We start from the raw sequence: 27376 nt of genomic DNA, 5'->3' as shown, positions 1-27376 counted from the left end.
GCTACGTTCAAATCACCCTTTCTTCCAACATGGTCTCACAGAAATCCGTGAAATAGCCACGGATTTCGCTTAACTCAAAATCCGTGGAATAGCCACGGAATCGCTCAAATTTCCGTGAAACTGACACGGATTTCGCTACAATGCAAGTTAATGACAGTCATATCCCGTGGCTATTGGTTTGTTCAAAGTCACGTGACTTTCAGGGTCCCAGCGATCAGAACAAAAAACATGGCGGACAGTTCTCTCATTTTTAGTGAAAAATCAATATTTTGACTTAGTTTCTGCATAAAAATGGATTTTGATCACATTTGTAGCGAGAAATATATGTTTTATTTTCTAAATATTCACTCAGTGAATGTACATAATCACTTTGTATGTTGGAATACCACGGGATATGACTGTCATTAACTTGCATTGTAGCGAAATCCGTGTCAGTTTCACGGAAATTTGAGCGAATCCGTGGCTATTTCACGGATTTCTGTGAGACTATGTTGCTTTCTTCCTCATTCTGATGCTCGCTTAAACTTCAGCAGGTCGTTAATATTGTTATGTGCTGTACAGTCCAGCCTAGATAATCTCTCAGATAACATCCTCTCATGTCATTAGCTGTTTAGACACACTGAGGCTCAGAGAGGAAACTGATGCTGACTCAGCTGCTCGTGCAAACATGTGCATGTCCCCAGATGATACATTACTGCACAGCTAGCACACGCAGCCTGGATGATCCTCCCTCAGCGCCGCCAAGCTCATAATTAGCAAGGCATGGGTTTTTTTCTCGGCCTCATTAAGACACATTATAACACAGCCGAGCATGTTGGTTCGTTTCTCCCTCTGTGCTGCGTTTCCTTCCTGTTTGCCAACCAGTTGCTTGCTCCCTCGTGATTGCCTCGTCCCAGTACAACTTCACGCAACATGGTCTCACAGGAATCTGTGAAATAGCCACAGATTTGCTTAACTCAAAATCTGTGGAATAGCCACGGAATCACTCAAATTTCCGTGAAACTGACACGGATTTCGCTGCAATGCAAGTTAATGTCATATCCCGTGGCTACTCCAACATACAAAGTGATTATGTACATTCACTGAGTGAATATTTAGAAAATAACACATATTTCTTGCTAGAAATGTAATCAAAATCCATTTTTATGCAGAAACTAAGTCAAAATATTGTTTTTTTTTTCACTAAAAATGAGAGAACTGTCCGCCATGTTTTTTGTTCTGACTGCCAGGACCTTGAAAGTCACGTGACTTGGAACAAACCAATAGGAAAAAATATTAACTTGCATTGTAGCGGAATCCGTGTCAGTTTCACGGAAATTTGAGTGATTCCGTGGCTATTCCACGGATTTTGAGTTAAGCGAATCCGTGGCTATTTCACGGATTCCTGTGAGACCAGGTTCACTTCAAGACACTTTAACAAGAGCATGATCGTAATATGAAACCACAAAGTTTCACACACACGTGTCTCTCATGGTGCCTCACTTGTACAGTACAGCAGCTCCTGTTCTGTACTGTACTCCTGGGCTTTAACAGTAGGGCACGCTGTTCAGTGTTTACAAAAACATTTGTTAAAGCCTGAAAAAAGCAACTTTTACAGCACTTCTCTCAGATGTGTGACATCAATATAGCTTGATTGAAATTGATCTTAATAGGCATACGGAAATGACCACATATATGATTATAATAACCTACATATTTTCCACTTTACCAGTAATTCTATTTTTCAATTAAGATTGTTTTGGTGTGAGTTGAGTGTTGGAGATGTCCATATAAATTGCGGTACAAGTGTTTTTCAGAAGATCTGATTATTAACCCTTAATAGGGCACTCATTGAAATTCTTGCAAATTCCAAATTTCAACCCTAGAGAATATTGGAGGATATTACATACTGCCAAAATGTGTAAAAAAAACCATAGAAAATAATATTTTGAGAAAAAAGTTTACAAGATAAAAGTGGCAAATCTACAAGAAAAAAATGCACAGATTACTGAGATTTAAAGTGGTGAATCTGGGAGAAAAAAGTAGCTTTTTTCCCACTTTTTTCTCGTAAATCTGCAAATTTTTTCGCACACATTTGCCACTTTAAATCTCTTAAATCTGCGACTTTTTTTCTTGTAGATTTGCCACTTTAATCTAGTAAATTTGCAACTTTTTTCTTCAAATATTACCTGAAGTTACCAAATATAGTTCTTTGCCTGATAAAGGGTTAACAAAGAATATGTGAACAAAACAGAAGGAAAAAAGTAGTTCCTAAAGTTTCTCATCTTAATGTGATGTGTCAGTGTTCTTGTATTAAAGCAGCATGCACAGACAGAGCTTGGCCTCTATCTGAGGATGTGATGTATAATTGAACAGCTCCAGAGTGGCTGTGTTTGTTCGGCAAGAGATCTAAGGACTGCTTTTGAAGCAGAGTTCCCCTTTAGCTTCATGTGTGGGTGGACTCAAATGAGCAGGACATTGTGTGAGAGAATACAAGTGTGTGCGTCTTTCTGTTGTGGATATACATGATGATTGTTCAGCATTGAAGCAAAAATAAATCCGTTTTTTTTTCAATTTCAGGACAGGCCTGAGTTCTCTGAAATGGTTTCCAACCTGGAGGAATGTTTGTGCAATGTCGAGGTATATAAACACCCGGTAACACTTTACAATAACCATCTAAGTGATGTTTATAGATGCTTTATAAACCAATTATTATTAACCATTTACAAAATTCTATACATATTTAATCTTTAAATGTTTTCAAGCAATTTCTTAAAGGTATAAGAATAATTTTGAAATCATTTACATACTTAATATGGTGTTTAAAAAGTTATAATGAGTGTAAATCTATTAATAAACTGATAATTATGTTTGTTTATGGTAAAGTAATCTATTTGGCATTTATAAATTATAGTTCAACATTATTACATTTTCTATTCACCATTCTAAATGGCCTATATACGGTTTATAAATGATTATTAAACATTAATAAACCATCTGTTTACCATTTATAAATGGTCTATTTACCATCTATAAATGATGGTTATTGTAAAGTGTTACCAAACACCCTCATAATCTCAGGTGTCCTCCTGTGTACCACTGCAGTGTGTGACATACTGTATATGTTGTGTGGCAGCTGATGTCTCCAGCCTCCAGTAACAGCAGCGGCTCCCTGTCTCCCTCCTCCTCCTCTGACTGTCTGCTGGGGCGAGGAGGACCCGGTCGGAGCCACGTGGCTGCCCTGCGCTCCCGATTTGAGCTGGAGTACGCTCTCAACACACGCGCCTACGCCTTCTGGACTCAGAGGTATGACGCCTCCAGCGCCTCCGCAGACAGGTAATCCAACTATTAGTTATAGCCAAGCCTGGGTCACGTATCAGCATGAAAATGTACTTAAAGTATCAAAAGTAAAAGCACTACAGTGACTAACCAAAATGTAAGACTTGCCTATAAAAGTGTTATTGATGAAGTGATATAGATTAGAGCAGGGGTGTCAAACTCAAATACACAATGGGCCAAAATTTAAAACTTGAATAAAATCACGGGCCAACATTGAACAAATAAACCTTTTAATATATACCAAACATGTTTTGCTTTAACATTAAATATGGAACCAGCAACGCTTATAAACATACAATATATAACTAAATAGTGCAGACATGCAAAATCAAATTTCAAATAAAAAACACATCAATGTCATTAATTTACAATAATAATATAATAATTTGGTATTGCCTTGCGGGCCAAATAAAATTACACTGCGGGCCAAATTTGGCCCGCGGGCCAGAGTTTGACACCGCTGGATTAGAGGAAGGTCTAGACAAGCATGTTGCTTCGCCCTGAAACAAATCAATCAAATAAAAAGGTAACACTTTATAATAACCAACTAAGTTATGTTTATAGATGGTTTATAAACCAATTATTAACAATTTACTACATATTTAATCTTTAAATGTTTTCAACCAATTTCTTAAATGTATATGAATCTTTTCTAAATCATTAACATACTTAATATGGTGTTAAAATGTTATAATGAGTGCAAATTAAACTATTAATAAACTAATAATTATAATTTAATTGTTTCCTAATGGTAAAGTAACTATAAACTTACGTTAATATACCATCTATTTGCCATTTATAAATTATTTAGTTAGTTAAACATTAATAAATTATCTATTTACCATTCTAAATGGCCTATGTACGCGTTATAAATGATGATTAAACATTAATAAATCTGTTTACCATTTATAAATGATGGTTATTGTAAAGTGTTACCAATAAAAATGACTTTATTTATCCCCCGAGGGGAAATTCAGTTAGTCTGGTAGAATCTCTTGCAGAATGAGACAGCCTGATGGCTGTAGGAGTGAAGGATCTTTTGTAGCTGAGGAGCCGTCCCTTGCTGTTTTTTTGGTCCATAAAGGTTTTGTGTAGCGGATGATCCGGATAAATAAGTAGTTTAAACAGCTTTAATTAATAAATCTGAAGTTGTATTCCACCAGGGGGAGTTCTATTAAATGATTTTGGCTTAAAACTCTGCGAGCAGGACTTCCACAAACATTATATCTGGGCTTGGAAAGGCTTTGCAGAACCCACTCCCTCTGAACAATTGTTATGCTGGTATTATGTAGACTAGTTAAGATACTTACTGCAACAGTGGAGTTGCTCAGATACCAAACAGGAAACAAAGGAAAGCAAATGCAATAAAACATGCATGGCATTCTGACCGAGAAGGAAGGCCTCTATTAGACGCCTGGCTGTCAGCCTCTGCACTGTGTGTGTGTGTGTGTGTGTGTGTGTGTGTGTGTGTGTGTGTGTGTGTGTTCTTGTACTTCCTACATTGTGAGGACCAGAACACGTTTTTAACCAACAGAGTGAGGACATTTTTGCAAAGTGAGGACATTTCGGCCGGTCCTCACTTCTGTAAAGGCTTTTTTGAGATTTCAGACTTTGTTTTAAGGGTTAAATGTTACATGATAATGATAATTAACTGAAACTGTATTGTGTGGTTACAAAACTAACTAAAAATATTGTGAAAATGTCCTTCGTTTTCGTTTTTGTCAACTTTTTTCATACATAATGAAGATGGATAAAGCAAAGGAAATAAAGGCAAAATGTACTGTGACCTCTTTTAATCTCCCACCCAACAAATACCCCATTACAAAAAACTAAAACTAATAAAAACTAAACTAAAACTAAAGCTTTAAAAAAAAAAAACTATAGCAAACTCACTCTAAAAACTAATTAAAACTAACTGAATTTAAAAACAAAAATTCACAACAAAATTAAAACTAAAACTAATGAAAAATCCCAAACTATTATAACCTTGCATTCACTGTTACAATGAGGGCCCTCACAAAGATAGAAGTACAAGAATGTGTGTGTGTGTGTGTGTGTGTGTGTGTGTGTGTGTGTGTGTGTGTGTTTGTGTGTCAGAGCCTGGTAACAGTCACTATGAACCCAGAAACAGGCGGTGGGGTTATTGTGGTGTGACAATGGCTTGTCAGTAAAGTTAAAGGAGACCTTTTTGGGTGTTTACGTCCCAAACAGGAAATATAAATGAATCCACATGCAGTTTAACTTTCACAGAGCATAAATAAAGGGTACAAAATGTTCAAATGTCAAATGCAAAGCAGCATTGCTGGTGTGCAGATTGTGTCTGCAGCCGCCCATCAGACCTGTCATCAATTTTATATACTGAACTCCTGCAGAGAAAGTGAGAGCAGCCTGCTATTATGTCGGACATTGCATATTGAATTTCTCCTGCTTCTATGTGTCTCCATCTCATCTGTCTTTCTCCATGTAAATGAAGCTGTATATATTTCTGGATTCGTGTTGCTTTGCAGTGGATTAATGAGTAAGGGCTGATTTCATTTTTCAGTGAGCAGCGTCGAGCATCCGGAGGCCTTTCACTGGAGGAACTCAGGAGGAACATGCAGTTTTCTCCTATCGACCGAAATGGTTTGTGCAAACAAGAACAGTTTCTATCCCAAAACCATCACAATAATGAACTTTAATGTGCAATAACTTCTATTTATTATCAGGTGCAATAATATAAATGAGCAGTTTTCCCCCTATTTTAACTGCATACATTAGCAATGTATTATATCGATGCTTTGATGTATAGAATGGATGGAATTAAAGCATTATATATTTATTTTTATGATCTATTTTGTGATCTATTTTCATATTTGAACCTGGTCCTTGAGTGCACCTGAATTTCATTGTGTTATTTGTGCAATGACAATAAATTATCTAATCTAATTTAATCTAACATTATGTGATGTTGGTATTATGAAGTTATTCTAACCTTTTATTTAAATTTCACTTTTTCTTATTTAGACCTTACAAAAAGTCCAGCCCTAGTAATTTAAAAGATAAAGCTGCTGCTATTCTATATTTTTCAACTTCTCTATCCAGCTGTGGTGCTCAGCTCCAACTATACCATCACAAATACACAGGTTTATTTAAAAAAAAAAAAAAAAAATCAGCAACAGCTGGACAACAGCTACTCAAACAGGAGCAAAATGTGCATTGTTGGGGACTAGTTTCATACATATTTAATGCTCTAGTAAGTATTTCTGACAGCGGGATGATGCATGTGGTTAGTTTGGGTGTTTTTGTGGACTTTATCATCAGTAATAATAGTGTAAAATTTCAAAAGCCTTATCTGATAAGGCAATAACAGCAATTTTGTTATTCAGAAAGGAAACTGACTCATTTGTGATTGATGTTTCAGGGTACGTGTCTGATCCAATGAGCACCATGAGATTCTGCTCTTCTTACAGCAGCAGCGGCAGCTTCGAGGACAGTAACTAAACCTAGTAACTTATTATATCATATTACCTTATTATTTCAGACATTCTTGCCTGGTTTGATAGTTCATTTTTCAGTAAAACTGTACACAGAGATGGTAAAAGTAGTGGATACTGCTAACCAACTTGCAAACTGATCTCTATTTTGTTGTAGCTTTCTGTATTTGGAAGAGTTGTTTATGAGTTTACATTCTTAGTTCCCAGTATCTCTAGTCTTGTTTATTTGTTATATGCAATATGTTAACTTTTTTAAAAAACATTTTTTGAGTTGTTTTTTGTAATACTGTATGTGTGACAAGCCAATGCTTTTTTTTTTTTGTGAACATGGTTTCCATAAATCTGAAATCCAAGTTCCTGGTCATTGTGTGCATTAATTCAAATACACACACCTTAATTCAAGTTTTAACAAAAAAGCAGAAAGTCGCAGTTTCCATCTCACTGTTTTTATTTTCCAGCTCCCAATAACTGACACATATCAAATATAAAGATGAAGCCTCACAAACCCACACTAGCCATAAAAATAAGGTGAAAAGGCAATACAAATAAATATTAGGTATATATATTTTTAAAATAGGAGGTAGTGTTAGCAGCAATAATGTCTAGATTTTACGCTTGACAATGTCACCACTGATTTATCGGACTACTTAGCAGCCTAGTGACGACTGAATTATCAATGTTAGCTTAGCTTAGCGTAGCGTAGCTGTTCTTCTGCTGCATTTCTGTCGAGAAGTCATTTAAACAAATACTTAAAGCACTAAACTTGTCATTAACACAAAGTGCAATTACAGACCTCTGATGGAAGCTGAAGCAGTGTAACATCAGTGGAAATGTAAAGTGTACTTGGGACAAACTAAGCTGTGGGAGTCCAATGAATTATTTAATCATTTGTGAGCGTGAGTGGAAGAGGATCTGTTTACAGGTAATAGGTGATAGCAGCTGCACTTGATACCTCACACAAACTACGCCTCTTTGTTACCAACAATAGGAAGAGATGACCTATTGTAAACATGTTATTTAGCAGTCAAAACTCATTATGCAGCTTCTTCATTTTGGTGAATGAAGGATGGAGACTATTAGAGAAGCCATTGATGTGATGTAAACACAGAAACCACAAGACACTTGAAGGCCTCCGTCAAAATAAAATCATCCGGTGTTCACTTTTGGTGAATTTTCGTCTGTATTTTTCAACCAGGACCCTATTTTCCAATTTTTTTGAGTTTAAGTGACTAATGGGGGATGTTAAAGATTCTCAACGTCATGGCTGAATGACTCATTTAGATTCTTGTTCTGAAATCTCATTTGGCCTTGTCAAGTTGTCAAAATCATGAGAATAATGACAAACAGACCGAATCCAGCGAAAGGTCAAGATTTTTCTGCTCTAATTTTTCTGTCTTTTCCATAATGTTGTCACACACTTATTAAAAAAATCTGAGCCTGTCAAAATAAACACTTTTAGTGGATATAAACTGACAGTGTGCGAGTACATTGCAGCTTTTTTTTCAAGACCAATCGAAACAACGATTGTCCCCATTATACACTAACACAAATGTGAGAAAAAACTTTTGTTTTAATATAGCCATCTGATTGTCTCATTGCTTTTTGGGGGATATTCATTTTTATATTTGAACTGCTTTTATATCAGTCCAGTCAAACGTTTGGATGCACCTTCCCATTTAATAGTTTTTCTTTATTTTTAATTATTTTCAGCATTGTAGATTAATACTGACATCATCAAAACTATGAAAAGTGTTAAACAAACCAGAACATGTTTTTTTAAATTTTAGATTCCTTGAAGTATCCCCATTTTGCTTTGATGACAGCTTTGCACGTCAGTATGAGGCGCACCTTGTCAAAAGTTAATTTGTGGAATTTCTAGCCTTCTTAATGTGTCCACCAAAGCAAAATGTGGCTACTTTGAAGAATCTAAAATTCAAAACATATTCTGGTTTGTTTAACACTTTTTTGTTTACTAAGTAATTCCATATCATAGCTTTGATGTTTTTAATATAAAGAAAAACTATTGAATGAGAGGGTGTGTCTAGACTTTTGACAGGTAATGCATGTTTTCTTGTAAAACTAAAGAAAATAATCACTGTACCTTAGTCCCACTCTGACGTGTGCAGCTCTAATGTTGACTCTGTGTCTTTGCAGCAGTCAGCAGAGGATATGAACTCGGGCTGAACAGTGTTTCATCCACTGAGAAAGTGCTCAGCCGGTCTTTACTGAGAGTGTGTTTGATGTCTTGGATCAGCTGCAAGTCTTTTCTGTCTTCACTCATGCTTGCGTCTGATGGTTTGGGTTGGGTGTCTGCATGTTCGGACTCCTCGTGACTTCCATCGTCTGACTTGGATGTCGTAAAATCGGTTATTTCTGTAACTTCTCGACTTGGCTCATCGCTTTTTCCGCACGTGTCTTCTGTGTCTTTTAGTTCATTTGACTTGGAAAGTCCTTCTGGACTCGACAAATGCTCGTCTGTCCGGGGTGAAGGTGGAAGATCTTTCACCTCTTCAACTGCTGTTTGTTTTTCATTCAAGTCATTGTCGGCGGTTTTCTCATCAGTTTGGGTTTCACTGACACTCTCAGGTCTTCTGCTGGTCTCTGAATGATGAGCACCTTCAATGCTTTCCACCTCAGTTTTGGAAATGTCAGTTTGCTCAGTGACGTCCTGAATTAAACTCTCTGGCACCTTCTCCTCACCCAGAGATCCCCTGCTTCCTTTTTGCTCCTCTGACCTCATCTCATGCCCGTTCACAGACTCTTTATGTTCACTCTGTGTTTCTGGAACCAAGTCTTTCACCTCAGTCTCCCCCTCTACTTGCAGTGTGTCTTTCTCTTCAGACGGATTGCTCTCAATTTTTTCATCAATCTCTTTGCTTTTGTCCCCTGACTCACTTTCATGTTTTTCTGTGCACTCTTGTTCTTCAGTCTGAGACATCTTCAGCATCTTGAGTGGACTCTCTGATCTGGGCAGCTCTGTCGCCTGTGTCTCTTCTTCATTAGAGTTGGACACTTGAGATTCTTTCAGTTCTTCCAAAGGTTCGACAAACGTCTGGAAAAACTTTGCTGTTTGATGCATGGTCACCCAGTTTGTGACCAGATCTTCTCTTGCTAATGCCTCTGGAGATTCTTTACCTCCTGCGATGCTTTTCCCCGTGTTTTCATCGAGCGGTGACGACTGTGCTTGAGGTTTGAGCAGCACGCTCGCTCCTTCCTCCGAGGCCTTGCTCGCCTCCTCTGTGTCTGCACCGTTTTCTCCATCCACGGCAGAAAGGTCAACTGCAGCAGAATCAGGATGTCTGTCTGTTTTAGACTCAGATGGTGCAGCAGACTGGTCTAACTTGTGAGCTGTATCGTCCGACTCTGCAGCGACGGGTGTTGATGTTTGTGCCTGATCACCAGAAGAAGCAACCATCACCTCACTGAAGTTACTTTTGACGTTATTGCCGTTTTTCATCAAGTCTGAATCTCTATTTATACTATCAGGGTCAGATATGTTGCCATTTTCATCTTGTTTGGTTTCATCGTTGTCCTTCCTGCCGTCTGATTTAGAGTCTTCTTTTATCTCCACACCAGACGTCTCCGGCTCTGAGTCTTTTTTAGACAAATCGTCTTGATTTTCCACACTGTCGTGCCCTTCTTTCACCTCACTTTGCACCACATCGGTGTCAGCTGGAGCCTCGTCGACTTTGTCATCTTCATGTTTTTCAGCGACATCTTCAGACTCAACAGTTACTTCTTTAACCCCTGTGCTCTCAGCCTCCTCAGACTCGTCTCTTTCTCTCCCATCTTCCATATTCTCTGCTGTTTTCACGTCATTTTCACCCTCTTCACCCTCTGCTTTATCCTTCTGAGTTTCCGCCTCTATTTCGGTAGAAATCTCTCCATTTTCACCGTCAACTTCTCCTTTTACGCTTTTTTCACTCTCTATTTCAGTTTCTTTCTCAACACCTTCAGCCACATCTTCATTGTTTGGTGCCTCTTTAGCTGGTTTATTCTCTTGTGCAACATTTGTTTGTTCACTGTCGGCCACATCCTCTGACTTGACAATATTTTCACCAGATATTTTCATGTCGTCTGCATCTGCACTTTTCTCAGATTCCCCTGTGATCTCAGATATTTCTTCTCCCTCTGCAGTCTTATCAACTTTTTTCTCTTCAGATTCTTCATCGTCATTATTCATTGCAACTTTCTCGGCTTCGGCCTCGTTCTGATCTTTCTCTTCTTTTTCAGTTTCATCATCCTTTTCTTCACCAGCAGCTTTACCCAGCTCTTCGCCCTCATTAGTTTTATCAGATGCAGCTTCCTTGTCTTCTGATTCTTCCTCGTCATTTTTATTCTGGACACATTCATTATCTTCGTCTCTCTCTGTCTTTTCTGATTCGTCTGTGATCTCTTCTGCAATTTTATCATTTTCACCGTGTGTTTTCTCAGCTTGTTCTTCATTTGCCTTTTCTTCAGTGTTTGTGTCATTTTTAGGCCCCTCTGAAATGTTTTCCTTATTTTCTATGCTTTCTTCTGTCTTTCTCTCATTCTTCTCTTGTTCTTCTGTCTCAGCTTTATCATCCTTTTCCTTTTCCTCCCTATTTTCGCTTTCTATTATCTCGTCTGGATTTGCTTGCTTTTCTTCCTCCTCAACTTCTTCTTCACATTTCTCTTCCACTATATCCTCTTTTTCCACAGAGGATTTCTCTGTCTGCTCCTCTCCCAGAACACTCGTTTCTTCTGGATTATCATCCTCACCAGCCTCTACTGCTGCTGGCACTTCATCTTCTTTAATATCATCTTTACTGCTCTCATCTTGTTCATTTTCCTCACTTATATCTGCTGTTTTTTCAACTGTGGTGTCTCCGCTCCCCTCCAACGAGCTGCTTGAATTCTCCTCCGTGACTTCTGTCTTTGATGCTGCGTCTCTGTCCTTGCTGTCTCTCTTCTCTGTGTCGGTTACAGGTGCCTCTTCATAGTCGAGGGCCTCTCGTTCCTCTGAGGGCTCTGCTTTCATCTCCATTGTTTCGCTCACTGTCATCGCCTCCGCCTCTGCATTATCTGCCAATGCTGTCTCATCAGTCTTTTTATTCAGCTCTGATACTGATGACTCATCCTCCTCGCTGCTTTTTGCCCCTTGCCCCGTCTCGTCGGGCTGCATGTCAGCCTCCGCTTCGGTTTTCTCCTCATTTTCTTTCTCTGCAGCATCCCCATTAATGGATTTATTTGCTGCATCTTCTTGATGTTCTGAAGTCTTGTCCTCCTCTGCCATTTCCTCTTCGGGTACAGGTGGCAGAGCTGCACCTGTATCTTCTGTGTCCTCTGATTTGTCATTCTCTGCTGTGTTTTTCTCTTCTTCTGATGCAGCCTTTTCATCATTCTCCACTATCTTCTCATCTTTAGTCCCGTCACTGATCTCGGGGGGATCTTGCTCAGCTTCAACCTCCTGTTCTGTTGCTTCAGTCGTCTCTTGTACCACTTCGGCTTCACCAACAACACCTTCCTCACATTTTGTCTCCTCTACAAGGGTCTGTTGCTGTTCTGTAAATGTCACAGATTTCACCGCAACTGCATCTGCAAATACAATGGGGAGATTGTTTATGAAAATATGAATTTTACTGGAAGAGTTGACTTTTTTGACTCATGTGAATTAAACAAAAGTCTGCTACCTTCGCTGTCCTGTTCAGGGCCTTTATCTGCCGACTCCTCCTCCTCCTCGGTGCTGGTGTCGCTCAGTTCGGGCTCGGAGCTGCACTGGGACTCCTTCAGAATGGCTTCTGCCAGCTTCTCCTGCACAGATTTGGCTTGGGAAAGAGAAAGAGACACGTTACATGCAGTGATTTAAGTTAAAGCAAGCTCGGGATAAACTTCTGTGAGCCCCTCATTGTGAAGAATGATGTCTGAATGTTATAATGCAATGAATAAGGCAGTGTCGACACAAATGCAAATGCAATGAAAGAACTGAGCCAAGAAAGAAACATACAGCCATAAACAAAACAATGTCTTTAATCTTTCCAGGTGCAAACATAACATGCAAAATGATCATTTACATGCACACAAAGAAAAAACAACACAGAAATAAGCATGAATCAGTACACAACCAAAATAAAAACACAATGAACGGTGTCTTAAAATAACTTTTTAAACCTATTATATGTAATTTAAGGATGTTTATTTGAAACTCTAGATGATAAACTATTAGAAAGAAGACCAAAAGAAAAAAAAATCACTAAACTTTGGCACTAAAATTTTTGTGCAAACGGATCATAATACCAGACTTTGGTTGAGAACATTCTTCATTCACATTTTATTCACATGCAAGATATTTAAATCGATATATTTATAATAACCCCACTGCTTGTATTGCAAAAAATGTATTTATACTTGTACAGCTGCATATGTTGTTCTTTTTTCAAACACTGGGGCTTGAAGTATGTAAGTATGCAAGTATATGCTTTTATACATGACTGGAAGCTTTCTCTTTTCTGATTGCATTTTCAGCCCCAGCAGATTTTTCCCAAGCTATATTTTGAAATGTGTTTACATAACAGAATTTGTACTTAAATTAGAACTACATAGTGAAGTTTTAAGATAAATCCATTGAGTAAAAAACAAATAGAAGTTATAAATGTGATAAAAACTAAAATCCGATTCCACATAAGTTGGGACTCAGAATGCAGAAGTGCTAAAGTTTTATCTGTTTGAAGATGAAATATCTCGTCTTTGTACTGTAGTCAAATAAACGTTGGTCGAAAAGGATTTGAAAAACATTGCATTCTGTTTTGAATGCAATGCATGTTTGAATATACCTTGACATTAAAAAGTGGATCAGACAGAAAAACAAAACACACACAAACAAAAGAAAAAAATATGGAAATAAAATAAAATAACACAAGTCATTTTTCCACTATCAAATTTTACAGCAATGTCATAACATTACTTCAAATACCACAAACTGACAAAACAGGACTATGATAGTTTTGAGTTGTTATCAAGGCTGTTTTACTGTATTTACCTTTGCACAAGTAGAAAACAGCCCTGGTTGAGATAATAGTGGAAAAACCTCCATACAAGATGGACTGATCCATTTCTCACTCAGGTAAAAGCTCCACAGTCGTATCTGTTGGTTTATACTCACCCCTCTCCGGATCCTCCTCCTGTTTGTTCTCATCTACCGTTTTCTCCACCTCCTTTTCTCCTGCAGTGTCATCACTCTGTTTATTCTCGTTCCCGGAGGGGACATTGTTGTCAGAGACGTCTATCTCTGTGCTGTCCCCCGCACTGTCCTGGACTTCTGAGTTTTTGGGCGCAGCAGGCTCAGTCTCAGTCTCAGCAGCTTCTTCTGGATTCGTTTCATCTTTTTCTTCTTCTTGTGGAACAGGAGTTTGGTCCTGATTGACCTCTTCCAGTTGTTCTGCTTTCTCTTCTTCGTCTTTGGTGGCCTCAGCATCACTCTCCTCCTGGTCGCTGCCTGAGGAGCTGGAGCCTGAACGAGACTTTATGTCCTCTATGCATGAAAAAAAGATGCAGCCTGTTAAATTTAACACTTTAACTTTAAAAGAAAAAAAACTATTCCTACTGTGAATAAATCGAAGCAGCAGTTCATCTCTATGTACACTGTAAAATAAAATCTGTTTAATTTACGGTAAAATACCGGCAGCTGTGGTTGCCAAAACATCACCGTAAAAAATACAGTGAGTGTATGTAAATGTAAATATCAGCAAAAACTGTAATTCATACTGAATAATCCCATTACTTTTAGGATAATTGTTTCATCGTGGTATTCCTCCATTAACTTTGCATGAAAATTTTATATTTTTACAGCAAAACTGTGTGTTTTCTACAGTTTATGGCGGTAGAATTTAAAGTTTTATACTATTCTTTGATTTACAGTAATTAAAAGTATCTACTATGGTGATGTAAAATGTTTCATTTTACAACCTATTTCTGATGCAATTTGACAGTTTTTTACTGTAATTTCTACAAACATTTTTTACAGTGTAGGGAAACACACCATTAAACCTTTCAAAAGAGTGTTTGCTGGTTTATAGATGACACATTGCATTATATAAAGTTCAGCATCTCATAGAAATGTATGGCTCCATAGATAGAAAGTAGTGTTTAATGTCCTTGAAAGGATACATAGTGAGTCTGTTTTGCTCAATTAAATGCCACTTCACTCCGTACTTTCCTTCTCATGCAGTACTTGAAATATTTGTTCAAACAAGAGATTTTACCCACCATCTTTCTCATCGTCTTCAGTCTCAGGAGCTTCTCTCTCTTTAACCTGCCTTTCAGTTTCACCAGATGGAGACGGGGATTTCTTTTCTTTTGCTTCGGCATCTTCTGCAGGGCCTTCGTCGTCTGCTTCAAAGTCTTCCTCATAATCTGGGGAGGAAGACAGAAAAGTCTTTGACACTCTCACACACTTGTCTGTTGCATATATTTATTTTGAGTTTTTTTGTACTCAGATCTTTTAGCCATCATACCGTCTCTGACTCTGTCTTCCTCAGCTGCTACTTCTTCTTTGATTTGAGTTTCCATGTCTTGCGGTTGGCTGGTTTCACATTCTGAGTGGGACGCGTCCCCTCCGGTCCTCTCCGTCTCCATCTCAGCAGCATCCTTTGGGCTGCTGGCTGACTCCTCTCTTCCACTGTCCTCTTTCACCCTCTTTGGTGGAGGAGTGGGCTTCTTGTCCAATCCCATCGCTATAATGCACCTGAAAATAATTATATGGTTTACTGTATGAAGTTGAGATGAATAGTTATTAGATATATATATTAGTTATTAGTTAGATAATTCATCAAAGTTAATACTAAAATCTCACGAAATGACCCAAAAAAGAAACAAAATGACCAAAAAAATACACAAAATGACTAAAAAAAGACACAAAATGACCAAAAAAAAGGAAACAAAATGACCAAAAAGGACACAAATTGACCACAAAATGACCAAAAAAAGACACAGAATGACTAAAAAAAGACACATTACCAAAAAAGACACAAAATGACAAAAAAAAGACACAAAATGACCAAAAAAGAAACAAAATTCCCAAAAAGTCACAAATTGACCACAAAATTATCAAAAAAAGATACAAAATGACCAAAAAACACACAAAATTACCAAAAAGACTAAAACACATTAACACATGAACACTTTAACACAGTGGAGACAGAGCTGACTTCCAAAATGATTTGGCGACCCCCAGAAACCATCTCGCAACCCCAATTGGGGTCCCGACCCCAAGGTTGAGAATACCTGTATTAGAGAATCCTACACTGTTGACTTACTACCTTAATATACAACATATAATATATATAATATAATATATAATATATTAACATATAACATGATGACAGCCTGCAGGAACGTCCTGTAATTGGTCAGAAATTCCAAATCATCGAAAAAATGCTTTCACACTAGAAAAGAACCAGACCAAGGTCCATTTTGATCAGGAACGATGACACCTCTTTTTGTCCGACCAAGGTTCTGCATCTACTTTTTTTTACTCATATGCAATAGCTAGTCCTCCCAAAGACCTGTAAACAGCTTTTAACGCGTAAAAGAAATGGCATTTAAAAGAAAACCTTACTTGTAACAGGGAGAGGCTCCCTCTACGCTGCAGAAGCCAAAGTGTCCGTGCCGGCCACCGAGTCTGGAGCCCTTCCTGTGTTTGAACTCGCAGCAGGAGCTCAGTCGCTCCACCTGCAGCCCATTCAGGAAGAAGGTCAAGCTGAAGGGGAATCCTCTGTGTCGCCTTGAAATGAACTGGAAAGTCTCTGATGGAAATATTGAGGATGTAGATGAGAGATTGCATTTTTAAAAATACACTACCGGTCAAAAGTTTTAGAACACCCCAATTTTTCCAGTTTTTTATTGAAATTCAAGCAGTTCAAGTCAAATGAACAGCTTGAAAGGGTACAAAGGTAAGTGGTGAACTGCCAGAGGTAAATAAAAAAAGGTAAGGTTAACCAAAACTGGAAAATAATGTACATTTCAGAATTATACAAGAAGGCCTTTTTCAGGGAACAAGAAATGGGTTAACAACTTAACTATATGGAGTCTCGGGCTATTTTGTCCATTTTTGTATTCTTTTCATGTCTTTGTAAGTCATCTTGTGTCTTTTTTAGTCATTTTGTATCTTTTTTAAGTCATTTTGTGTCTTTTGATGTCTTTATTTGTCATTTTGTGTCTTTTTTTGGACATTTTGTGTCTTTTTTTAGTCCTTTAGTCCAACATAGAATGTGATTTTGAATCTTTTTTTTACTTTCAAAACACTATCATGCTCAATAAAGAATTTTAAATGTTGCAAATGTGCATTAATTTCAGAGTACACTGAGACATTAAACTGCATCATTTTCAATTAAATTCTGGAAAAGTTGGTGTGTTCTAAAACTTTTGACCAGTAGTGTAAATACAATAAAATGAATGACCTTGGTGTTGCAGAACAACCCAAACTCATCCTAAAAACCCTTTAAATCTAAGCTTCTTCTATAGGCTGAGGGAAGTAATCTAACCTCCCTCCCTCCCAAGATTTGTTCTTATTTGCGTAAACAAAGACTTGATCTAGCAAATACAATCACAGCTGCTCTCACTGACCTCCCTCACGGAGCTTGCCCTTGAAAACACACAGGTTCTCCCCTCCGCAGTGCTGCTGAAACACTTTGACCTCGTCCCTCATGTCATTCAGGTCGTGGGAGAGATGCACCGATTTGCCAAAGTACATCATGTTCACACACACTCTGCTCTGGTGCACAGAGCTCCTCAGCATGGGGGGGTCCTGGATGGAAAAAAGGGGCAGGTTTTGGTTTAGTTTGATATGAATTTCATCCAGAAATTATTAATCCAAAATTTGATGCAACTGATCTACACACACAGGTGTTCAGTCTGGATTAAATGTATCTCAATGACTGTAAAAATGTGGGTAACGCTTTATATTAAGGTCCTTGTAATAACCATTAATTAACAAGTAATAAGGCCCTTGTAAGTCCTTACAAGATGCTTATTAACATTATTGTGTGTTTATAAGCTTATATAAGTGTTAATAATGGCATTATAATACAGCTAATAGCAGGCTATAAGAGATTTATAAGCACTAATAAGAAACTTGTTAACAGTTTGCAAATGCTTAAGAACATTAATAATTAATAAAAGCCTCATGAGTATCTTATAATTGTTCATAATAGCATTAAAAACACCCATAACCCACCCATTATGTCTTTGCCATGCCTTTATTAATCTTATTTTGTTTGCTTATTGATATTAAAATATACTTTATTGCTCATCTATTATAAGTTAACTATGCTTTTTGCAACTACCGGATCTAAAGCGAGAAAAATGCCTTATCACTTGTTAATTAATGCTTATTAAGGACCTTATTATAAAGCATTACCAAAATGTGTATAGTTCAATATAAAGTCTAATTATAATTTGCATATTATTTATATTCTCCACTTCCAAGCTCTCTTGTCCCCTCTGCGTAAAGTATAGACTGACAGTTTTTGGAACATACACACAAAGATTTCTGCAAGACCTCCTTCTAGTTCTTGCAGAAATAAAAGCATCTCCTCCAAATGTTATTTGTTGCTCCTAGTTATTCCAAAGGGGCTGCAGGTTATAAGTTTGTTGTGGAAGGTGTTGTTGCCAGGGAGAACATGAAGAGAGATTTAGACCTCATTGACGTCAGCTCCGCTGGAAGCGGTGGTGGGACGCAGTCTGCGTCCTCTGAGCGTGCCGCTGGGAGTGACCTTTACCCCCCTCTCTTTCCTCTTCGTGGCTGGAGGCACTGGGGTGACGAAGTTGTTGATGACTGGGAGGCAGTAGGGCGAGATGCCACGGGAGGCCTCTGTTTTGGTCCGACATCTCCGGGACTCCTTGTCCATCTGGGAGAGAAGTTAACAGTGAAGAGACTTTAGAGTGTTGACACTGTGTTCATGAACTTGTTAACCTGGGGTGAACTTAAACTAGAGAAAGTGACGTGTTTGTCCTCTTACAAACTGTCAAAATAGGAGTAATGTGGACACTCTCAGCACACTCTCTATACCAGCTATTCTCAACCTTGGGGTCGGGACCCCAATTGGGGTCGCAAGGTGATTTCTGGGGGTCGCCAAATCATTTTGGAAGTCAGCTGTCTCCACTGTGTTAAAGTGTTCATGTGTTAATGTGTTTTAGTCTTTTTGGTCACTTAATGTCTTTTTTTGGTCATTTTGTGTCTTTTTTTGGTCATTTTGTGTCTTTTTTTAATCATTTTGTGGTCAATTTGTGTCTTTTTTTTGTCATTTTGTGTCTTTTTTTGGTAATTTTGTGTCTTTTTTTGGTCATTTTGTTTCTTTTTTGGGTCATTTTGTGTCTTTTTTGTGTCATTTTGTTTCTTTTTTTGATCATTTTGTGGTCAATTTGTGTCTTTTTTGGGCCATTTTGTGTCTTTTTTGATCATTTTGTGGTCAATTTGTGTCTTCTTTGGTCATTTTGTTTCCTTTTTTTGGTCAGTTTGTTTCTTTTTTGGGTGAAGTGTTCATGTGTTAATGTGTTTTAGTCTTTTTGGTCGTCATTTAATGTCTTTTTTGGTCCTTTTGTGTCTTTTTTTGGTCACTTTGTGTCTTTTTTTGGTCATTTTGTGTCTTTTTTTGATCATTTTGTGGTCAATTTGTGTCTTTTTTGGTCATTTTGTGTCTTTTTTAAGTCATTTTGTGTCTTTTTTTGGTCATTTTGTTTCTTTTTTGGGTCATTTTGTGTCTTTTTAAGGTCATTTTGTTTCTTTTTTGGGTCATTTTGTGTCTTTTTTGTGTCATTTTGTGTCTTTTTTGTGTCATTTTGTGTCTTTTTTTGGTCATTTTGTGTCTTTTTTGAGTCATTTTATGTCTTTTTGTGTCATTTTGTGTCTTTTTTTGATCATTTTGTGGTCAATTTGTGTCTTCTTTGGTCATTTTGTTTCCTTTTTTTGGTCAGTTTGTTTCTTTTTTGGGTGATCTGAACTGTGCTTGCGAGATTGTGTTCAGTGAGCGGGGGTCACGGACAACATTCATGTTAAATTGGGGGTCGCGACCCAAAAAGGTTGAGAACTACTGCTCTATACAAGTGAATGGATGACTGTATGAATGAGTCTCATGTGTCATGGTCTCACAGTGCAGTTGAACGGCTGTTCGTTCTCATTGGAGGGCTCCAGGACTCTGTAAGGGGAGCTGCGTCTGAGCGAAGCTGTGGTGCTGTTACTGTGGATCGGCTTCAGACGCACCGGCCTCTGCATCTTCCCTGGAGCCGTGTTGGGTCGAGACGAGCCCGGCTGCAGCACCAGTAACACACACAAACACACACACACACACACACACACACACACACAGTCAGCACTCTGCTAATTATCCTGCTAATAGTCCTGAAAGTAATAAATGGGTAACACTTTACAATAACCAACTAAATAATGTTTATAGATGGTTTATAAACCAATTATTAACCATTTACAAAGTGCTTTATGTATTTAATCGTTAAATGTTTTCAACCAATTTCTTAAAGGTATATGAATCATTTCAAAATTATTAACATACTTAATATGGTGTTGAAAATATTAAAATGGGTGCAACTAAACCTATTTATAAACAATTAATTAGAAGTTAATTGTTTGTTAATGGTAAAGTAACTATAAACTTACATTAATAGACATGTATATTATAAATGAATAAACACCTATTTGCCGTTTATACATGATTAAGTTAGTTAAACATTAATAAATTATGTATTTACCATTCTAAATGGTCTATAAACAGTTTATAAATGATGATTAAGCATTAATAAACTATCTGTTTACTGTTTATAAATTATGGTTATTGTAAAGTGTTACCAATAAATGCGTCTGATTTGTTACGCTAAACTGTAAACTTATAAATAAACAACTCACAATTCCAAGAAAGTTTCGGTAACACTTTACTATAACCATCTAAGTAATGTTTATAGATGGTTTATAAACCAATTATAAACCATTTACAAAGTGCTATACATATTTAATCTTTAAATGGTTTCAACCAATTTCTTAAAGGTATATGAATCATTTCAAAATCATTAACATACTAAATATGGTGTTAAAAATGTAATAATGAGTGAAACTAAAACGATTAATTATAATTTAATTGTTTGTTAATGGTAAATTAATTATAAATATACATTAATATACCATCTATTAGCCATTTATACATAATTTAGTTAGTTAAACAGTAATAAATTACGTATCTACCATTCTAAATGGCCTATAAACTGTTTATAAATTATGATTAAACATTAATAAACTTTTTGTTTACCATTTATAAATGATGGTTATTGTAAGGTGTTACCAAAGTTTCTTATTATAATAACTTAAAGGATCATCGGGATTTTCGTCACATTGATGGAAAAGAGCATCCATACAGTCATCCTGCTTCAAATTGTGCATTTTCATTTTTTTAATTTAAATTATAGTCCATTAACATTTAATAATTTTTTTTTCTAATGTTTATTTTCTATTATAATTAAATCATTTATACGTTGGTGTTTTTTTTTTCCTTTTATGCTGTGTTTTGTTTTGCTCTTTGCTATTATATTTTTTATTTGCTTTATTTTTTTCATACAGAGAACTGCAAGAATGCAAATACAGGACACGCTAATTAAATCATAAACTCCTTTAATCTATTTATGATAAATTACACAATATTGTAGGTAATCTGTAGGTAATACACCTTGACATTTTCACCAAACATATCACTGTCGATGTTTCTCAAACAAGCTTCTACCTGCTGAAGATGTTTGCAGACCACACCGTTTACAGGCTAAACCCAGAGATCAAGGCTAAGATTACCAGCTCTTTTTACTCTGATATGAAGGTCAGGGACTTTTTATGTTTCAAAAATAACACACTTTGAGTTCCACTATTTCACTGAAATCACTCGTCTGCAAACAGCAACTGAGACAGCTCTTCATACCTCAGAGTCAGTGTGAACTAGCAGCTTTCAGTGTGCACAGATGGAAGATTGTGTTGGACTTTTCGTTGTTTTTGTTAAATAATCCCAACATATTGAACTATTCCTTTGATTAATATTTATAATATGATATTTATCTTGTAAAACACAGTTGTTATTGACAAATCCATCTTGATGTGATTGGCCTAATAAAGGTCTGTAACTAAAGGTCAAGGTTTTAAAAGCAGTCACAGTATCTCAGAGACCATGTTGTGGCATTTAAAAACCTTCTTTGCATGATGGAGATGTGATAATTAAAGGTAAAATCTCAAAGGCACTTGATTAAAAACTGGGTTTATTTATTTTTTAATTAATTTTTTTGTTTTTTTCAGAATTTAAGCTTTATTTTGTACTTGTGCAGCTACATTACATATGCTCAGGATTGAACTTTGCATGCATAATGTTATTTTAGATTTTAATGCTATGAATTATTACAGTATCAAATGACACCTACAGAGAAAACAGACATGCAAGCAAATTATTTAACAGCATGCACATTATTATTTGTACGATTAAGAACTTGGATCAGTGGTTTATGTTGTTCCTGATTGGCCAAAGGAGTGCAGGCGACAACATATTAATGATGATGTTACATAAGCACCAAGATGAACCTTTTGACTTACAGATTCGGAGGATTCAGAGTGCTCCCCCTCTGGCCCAGAGTGCTGTTTTCGGATGCCTCTGGCCCCCGTGGGTGGGCGTGGAGAAAGGATACGGATGATGTCTTCTTCATACCTTTTAGAGCGATCCACCTTCAGAACAAGACCATTCTTCAATATTGTTGTAGTTGTTTTATGCTTGTTCCAAATTTAGATTTAATTGCACACTATTATCTATAAATAATGGCACCGTGAATGAAAAAGACTCATTTGGGTACAAAGTAGGGCAGCAAAGCTGTGTTTAAATGTAAATGATGTACCTTGATCTTATGCACTCTTTCCCTCCTTGCAAACTCCTCCAGTTTCCTTTTGATCTCTATTTGGTGGAAACGCTGTATGGGAGGGGCAGGGAACAAAGTAGCATCATTTATTATTCAAGGAGAAGCACAGATTAGCGGACAGTGTTTTGACTGTTTTGTCTCTGGTACTGTGTTCCTCCCACCTCCATCTCCAGCACCTTGTGGAAAATGGCCTGGGCCAGACATTCTCGGACGTGTCTCTGGTGGGCTCTCTGGATCAGCTTGTGTCGGTACTCCTTGTCTGGAACAATCCGCCCGCTCCGGGTGATCTGATGACAACAACACACGGCAGGGTTCTAGGCACAATGTGGATTTTTGACAACAAAACTGAGGCCTAGTTTTGCGACTTTCAGAGCGGTCATGTGACCTCTGATGTCACGCTATCTGAATGATAAAAGGCTCTCTGTGTTCCCACAAGTCTCCTCTTTACATACATGTCTACTTTATGACTACTTTGCCGATAACATGCAGTTTAAGGCAAAAACAACATCGTTTTTCTCATGCCATTTCCACCTGCTGTATTTGAATATTTGTGCATACTGGGTTCCCTAAACAGGCTTTGAATGACATAAACTGGGTATCACTGGAAAGCTGTTTCTCTTGTGGATTCAATGAGCCCAGTTCTCTTCTTGTGGGATGATGTTAGTCATCAGTAATAGCCAGTTCATTGCAATGAGGGCATTTCTTTAGTCTCAACCTCACTGTATAAAATGAACTGTCTATGATGATCTCATGAAACTTTACAACCATAAACTAGAGACCTGGAGCACTCAGAGGATGTTTTCCTTCCCCACTGACAATAAGAGGGTTTTTCAGCAGTTTGTAGAACAGCAGTGCTGGTCATCCAATCGTTGAAATCTCCAAAATGACCAAAGTTTTTGAACCCAAATCACAGCATGGATTCTTCTATGTTGTTCCAAAGGTCTTGGCATATTGATATTATATTCTGGAGGGTTTTTTGATCATTTAAATCCATAAAAATTGCATTATTCAGCACAAATGTGTAACAAATACGTGTGTAACAAATGGTATCAACCCAAAAATTGCTGCAACAACTTATGGAACACAGTTGAACATGGACTGGACTTTAGAAAGTGTACCATAATGTTATGACCCTTTATATACCATATTAGGTTTCAATAAATAAATAATAATTCATTAAGTCGTTTAATTAGATATTTTTGACCAGAACAGCTTGACTCACAGTGCCGAGCTTCATCTCAAATTAATCTTCAGCTTCACAGCTTTCACATGATGTTCAACATTATGTGGCATTTATTGTTGACCTGCTGTCTCCCCCTAAACATCCACTGCCCACAACCACCAAAAAGTCTTTGAATAATAAGAGGTTAATAGAGAATATTTGGTAACGCTTTATATTAAGGTCCTTGTAATAACCATTAATTAACAAGTAATAAGGCCCTTGTAAGTCCTTACAAGATGCTTATTAACATTATTGTGTTTATAAGCTTATATAAGTGTTAATAATGGCATTACAAACACCCATGACCCACCCATTATGTCTTTACCATGCCTTTATTAATATTATTTTGTTTGCTTATTGATATTAAAATATACTTTATTGCTCATCTATTATAAGTTAACTATAAGTTAACTATGCTTTTTGCAACTACCGGATCTAAAGCGAGAACAATGCCTTATTACTTGTTAATTAATGGTTATTAAGGACCTTATTATAAAGCATTACCGAATATTAAACTAAATAGGAGAAAATATTCCCAACTGCATTAACAACAACAACAACAACGCATCGATCATCAGTAGCGACGGTCTCATTCATCCTCATCATCCTCATCATCATCCTCATCAACCTGTTGACGTACCAGTCCGGCTCTCTGCAGGTGTCTTCTGATCCGAGTGTTACTGAAGTATCCAGCCAGATGTTTGTCTGTGAGGCTGTTGTAGGCTGAAATAAGTCTGCAGAAATGAGACCAACAAAAACACACAAAAGAAACGCGCTCAATTAATTCCAGCGAAAGTAACTTCAGCTTCACTTTCTGACAGACTTCCGCTAGAGTAACTCAAGAGTTTTTGTTAACAGAAAACCAGAATCTCAATCAAATGGTTTAGTGGGACACAACACCATGTTTGTTTGTTGGTTGTTGTTTCTTGTCCTCATTAATGACATGATCAGGTTGTCCGCAGCCCTGCCAGTCTGAAAGTGTTTTTCCAACACAGATTTGATTTCCTCCAGCATTTGTGCACGAGACAACAGGATCTTACAACTACAGGGTCTGTTACTGGTGTTTGGTTACACAGGAATGAAAGGGGATGGCACACTTAACCCTGTCTGCCTCCTCTTTGTGCACCTGGCTTGATGCCTCTTGACAGGTCTCTTTTTTTCAGTTTTGGCTGCAGATTTCTCCTCGGACCACATCATGGACACAGAAACGGGACACAGAAATATACTCTGTTAATGTGTCAAATCAATTAACTAAAAGTAATTCATTATGCGTCTTTAATAACGAGGGGTGTGCCAGTTCTAAAACCAAGACCAGAAGGTTTCTAACACCTTGTATCAACCTGGTCTCACAGGAATCCGTGAAACTGACACGGATTTCGCTACAATGCAAGTTAATGACAGTCATATCCCGTGGCTATTCCAACATACAAAGTGATTATGCACATTCACTGAGTGAATATTTAGAAAATAAAACATATATTTCTCGCTAGAAATGTGATCAAAATCCATTTTTATGCAGAAACTAAGTCAAAATATTGATTTTTTCACTAAATATGAGAGAAATGTCCGCCATGTTTTTTGTTCTGACCGCCGGGACCTTGAAAGTCACGTGATTCGGAACAAACCAATAGGAAAAAATATCCATGGAATAGCCACGGGATATGACCATCATTAACTTGCATTGTAGCAAAATCTGTGTCAGTTTCACGGAAATTTGAGTGATTCCGTGGCTATTCCACGGATTTTGAGTTAAGCGAATCCGTGGCTATTTCACGGATTCCTGTGAGACCATGTTCCCTTGTATTTATTTGTTCTTACTGACGATATGACATCCTTGAGTGCCCTAACTCTTACAATAATAACTACGACAATGAGCTACCATTGAATGTTTACATTTTTCCAAAAAAATTTTAAAAAAAACCTGTGAATTTTGTCTACCCTTAAACCACTGGTAGTTACTATGGTGCTGTGCATAGCACTTCAAGAGTATACTGTATTTGTTAAAATCAGGGTTTCTAAACTAATCAAAAGTACAAGTAAGCCCAGATACAAAAATAAATAGTAACGCTTTATAATAAGGTCCTTAATAACCATTAATTAACAAGTAATCAGGCATTGTTCTCGCTTTAGATCCGGTAGTTGCAAAAAGCATAGTTAACTTATAGTTAACTTATAATAGATGAGCAATAAAGTATATTTTAATATCAATAAGCAAACAAAATAAGATTAATAAAGGCATGGCAAAGACATAATGGGTAGGTCATGGGTGTTTGTAATGCCATAATTAACACTTATATAAGCTTATAAACACACAATAATGTTAATAAGCATCTTGTAAGGACTTACAAGGGCCTTATTACCTGTTAATTAATGGTTATTACAAGGACCTTAATATAAAGCGTTACCAAATAAATAAATAAATAAAACTTCAAAATCATATTTTGTAAGTTAAATTATCAAATGATTGGTAATTGGCAAATTCTAGTATAAAAGTAAAAGCATTATATAATATGTTTTTATATTAATACAGAGTAGAATGACCCCTATCAGTGTTGCTGTATTACTTTTATCACTAAAATGTTGGAGGTGGAGCTAATATTAACTACTTCAAAGTTATCCTGGACATTGAATCATGAACAGCATTTTATTGATACATTATTTTTAATGCAACATTTTATTTTGTTACGTGCCTCAACTGAGACTTTCCCGTCTGAATTATAATGAAATAGGAAAATTAAGTTGCATTTCATTGAAAATATCTCAAGTACTTGAGTAAATGTACTTATCCACACAGTGAAATTGCTTTTACTTAAAGGACCTGAATACCTCTGAAATAATTCTCCATCTTTGTTTCTTTTCTTCTGTTCAGTGACATTTTTATCACAGTGAGGCACTTTGTTCGCCAAAAATGAGGGTTTAAAAAAAAAAAACATTTATTATTTTTTTGGTGGACGTATTTAGTGTAGCTTAAAAGTAGAGCCTTGTTCCTCATGTTCTAGACATCCCCCCATTGAAAATGTTAATGTTAAAGATTGTTTGTGACGTTTCGTGATGCACTTTGTAAACTTGGTCAACATAATTGCAGAGTCAAATAAAAGTAGTTAACTCTGACTCTGTAGTGACTATAATGCCGGACATTTTACTCCTATTGCATACTGAATGAATGAGTTCGTTTACTTGTTTTCAAGTAGTTACAAAATAAAAAGCCAATAATTGAAAGTGGAACATAGCAGTTGTGCCTAATCCTGAATATTAAACATGAATTGCACCTACCCTGGGTTGAGGTGACTCATGGTTTTTCAGCTCGCACTCTCTTTAAAAAGCCTCCAGATATTTCAGCTTTCAGGTCAGAAGGTTCTTGGTCTCTGCTGGAGGATTCAGGGGGAAATGAACCCGCAGCTATTAGTTATAAAGTGTGTCAGTTTATTTGCAGCTGAGTCGCTCTGAGGCTGCACTT

General features: G+C 37.0%; 2 protein-coding genes across 2 annotated transcripts in view; one reads left to right on the top strand and one right to left on the bottom strand.

The window, feature by feature from the left end:
* The window catches only part of tnni3k (TNNI3 interacting kinase), a 30412-nt gene extending 23273 nt beyond the window's left edge, over window positions 1-7139 (top strand). Inside the window, exons 25-28 of the mRNA XM_059340627.1 lie at window positions 2560-2619; window positions 3116-3315; window positions 5861-5940; window positions 6719-7139. Coding sequence (XP_059196610.1) covers window positions 2560-2619; window positions 3116-3315; window positions 5861-5940; window positions 6719-6798 — 420 coding nt within the window. The 3' untranslated portion in view covers window positions 6799-7139. The remainder of the gene's footprint in view (window positions 1-2559; window positions 2620-3115; window positions 3316-5860; window positions 5941-6718) is intronic.
* A 1685-nt stretch (window positions 7140-8824) lies between these two features.
* On the bottom strand, window positions 8825-27376 carry erich3 (glutamate-rich 3). The gene is made up of 14 exons (XM_059340492.1): window positions 27193-27376; window positions 24560-24653; window positions 22859-22984; window positions 22677-22748; window positions 22381-22509; window positions 19900-20058; window positions 18449-18658; window positions 17376-17556; window positions 16369-16555; window positions 15266-15495; window positions 15018-15164; window positions 13915-14283; window positions 12446-12580; window positions 8825-12350 (listed from the first exon to the last, which is right to left on the bottom strand). The coding sequence occupies exons 1-14, from the start codon at window positions 27210-27212 to the stop codon at window positions 8920-8922; spliced, it is 5490 nt and encodes a 1829-aa protein (XP_059196475.1). The 5' UTR covers window positions 27213-27376; the 3' UTR covers window positions 8825-8919.

Source organism: Centropristis striata, chromosome 9 (assembly GCF_030273125.1).
Source record: "Centropristis striata isolate RG_2023a ecotype Rhode Island chromosome 9, C.striata_1.0, whole genome shotgun sequence".
NCBI lineage: Eukaryota > Metazoa > Chordata > Actinopteri > Perciformes > Serranidae > Centropristis > Centropristis striata.
The sequence above is the reverse complement of the archived record's forward strand: the minus strand, read 5'-3'. Positions and strand labels throughout refer to the sequence as shown.

Excerpts from the sequence above, each read along its gene's own strand:
- erich3 (XM_059340492.1), bottom strand. The coding sequence starts at position 27,212 with ATGAGTCACCTCAACCCAGG. Across the intron at positions 24,654-27,192 it reads ATGAGTCACCTCAACCCAGG|ACTTATTTCAGCCTACAACA; the intron begins GTAGGTGCAATT and ends TCATTTCTGCAG. Across the intron at positions 20,059-22,380 it reads ACTCTGAATCCTCCGAATCT|CCGGGCTCGTCTCGACCCAA; the intron begins GTAAGTCAAAAG and ends CTGGTGCTGCAG.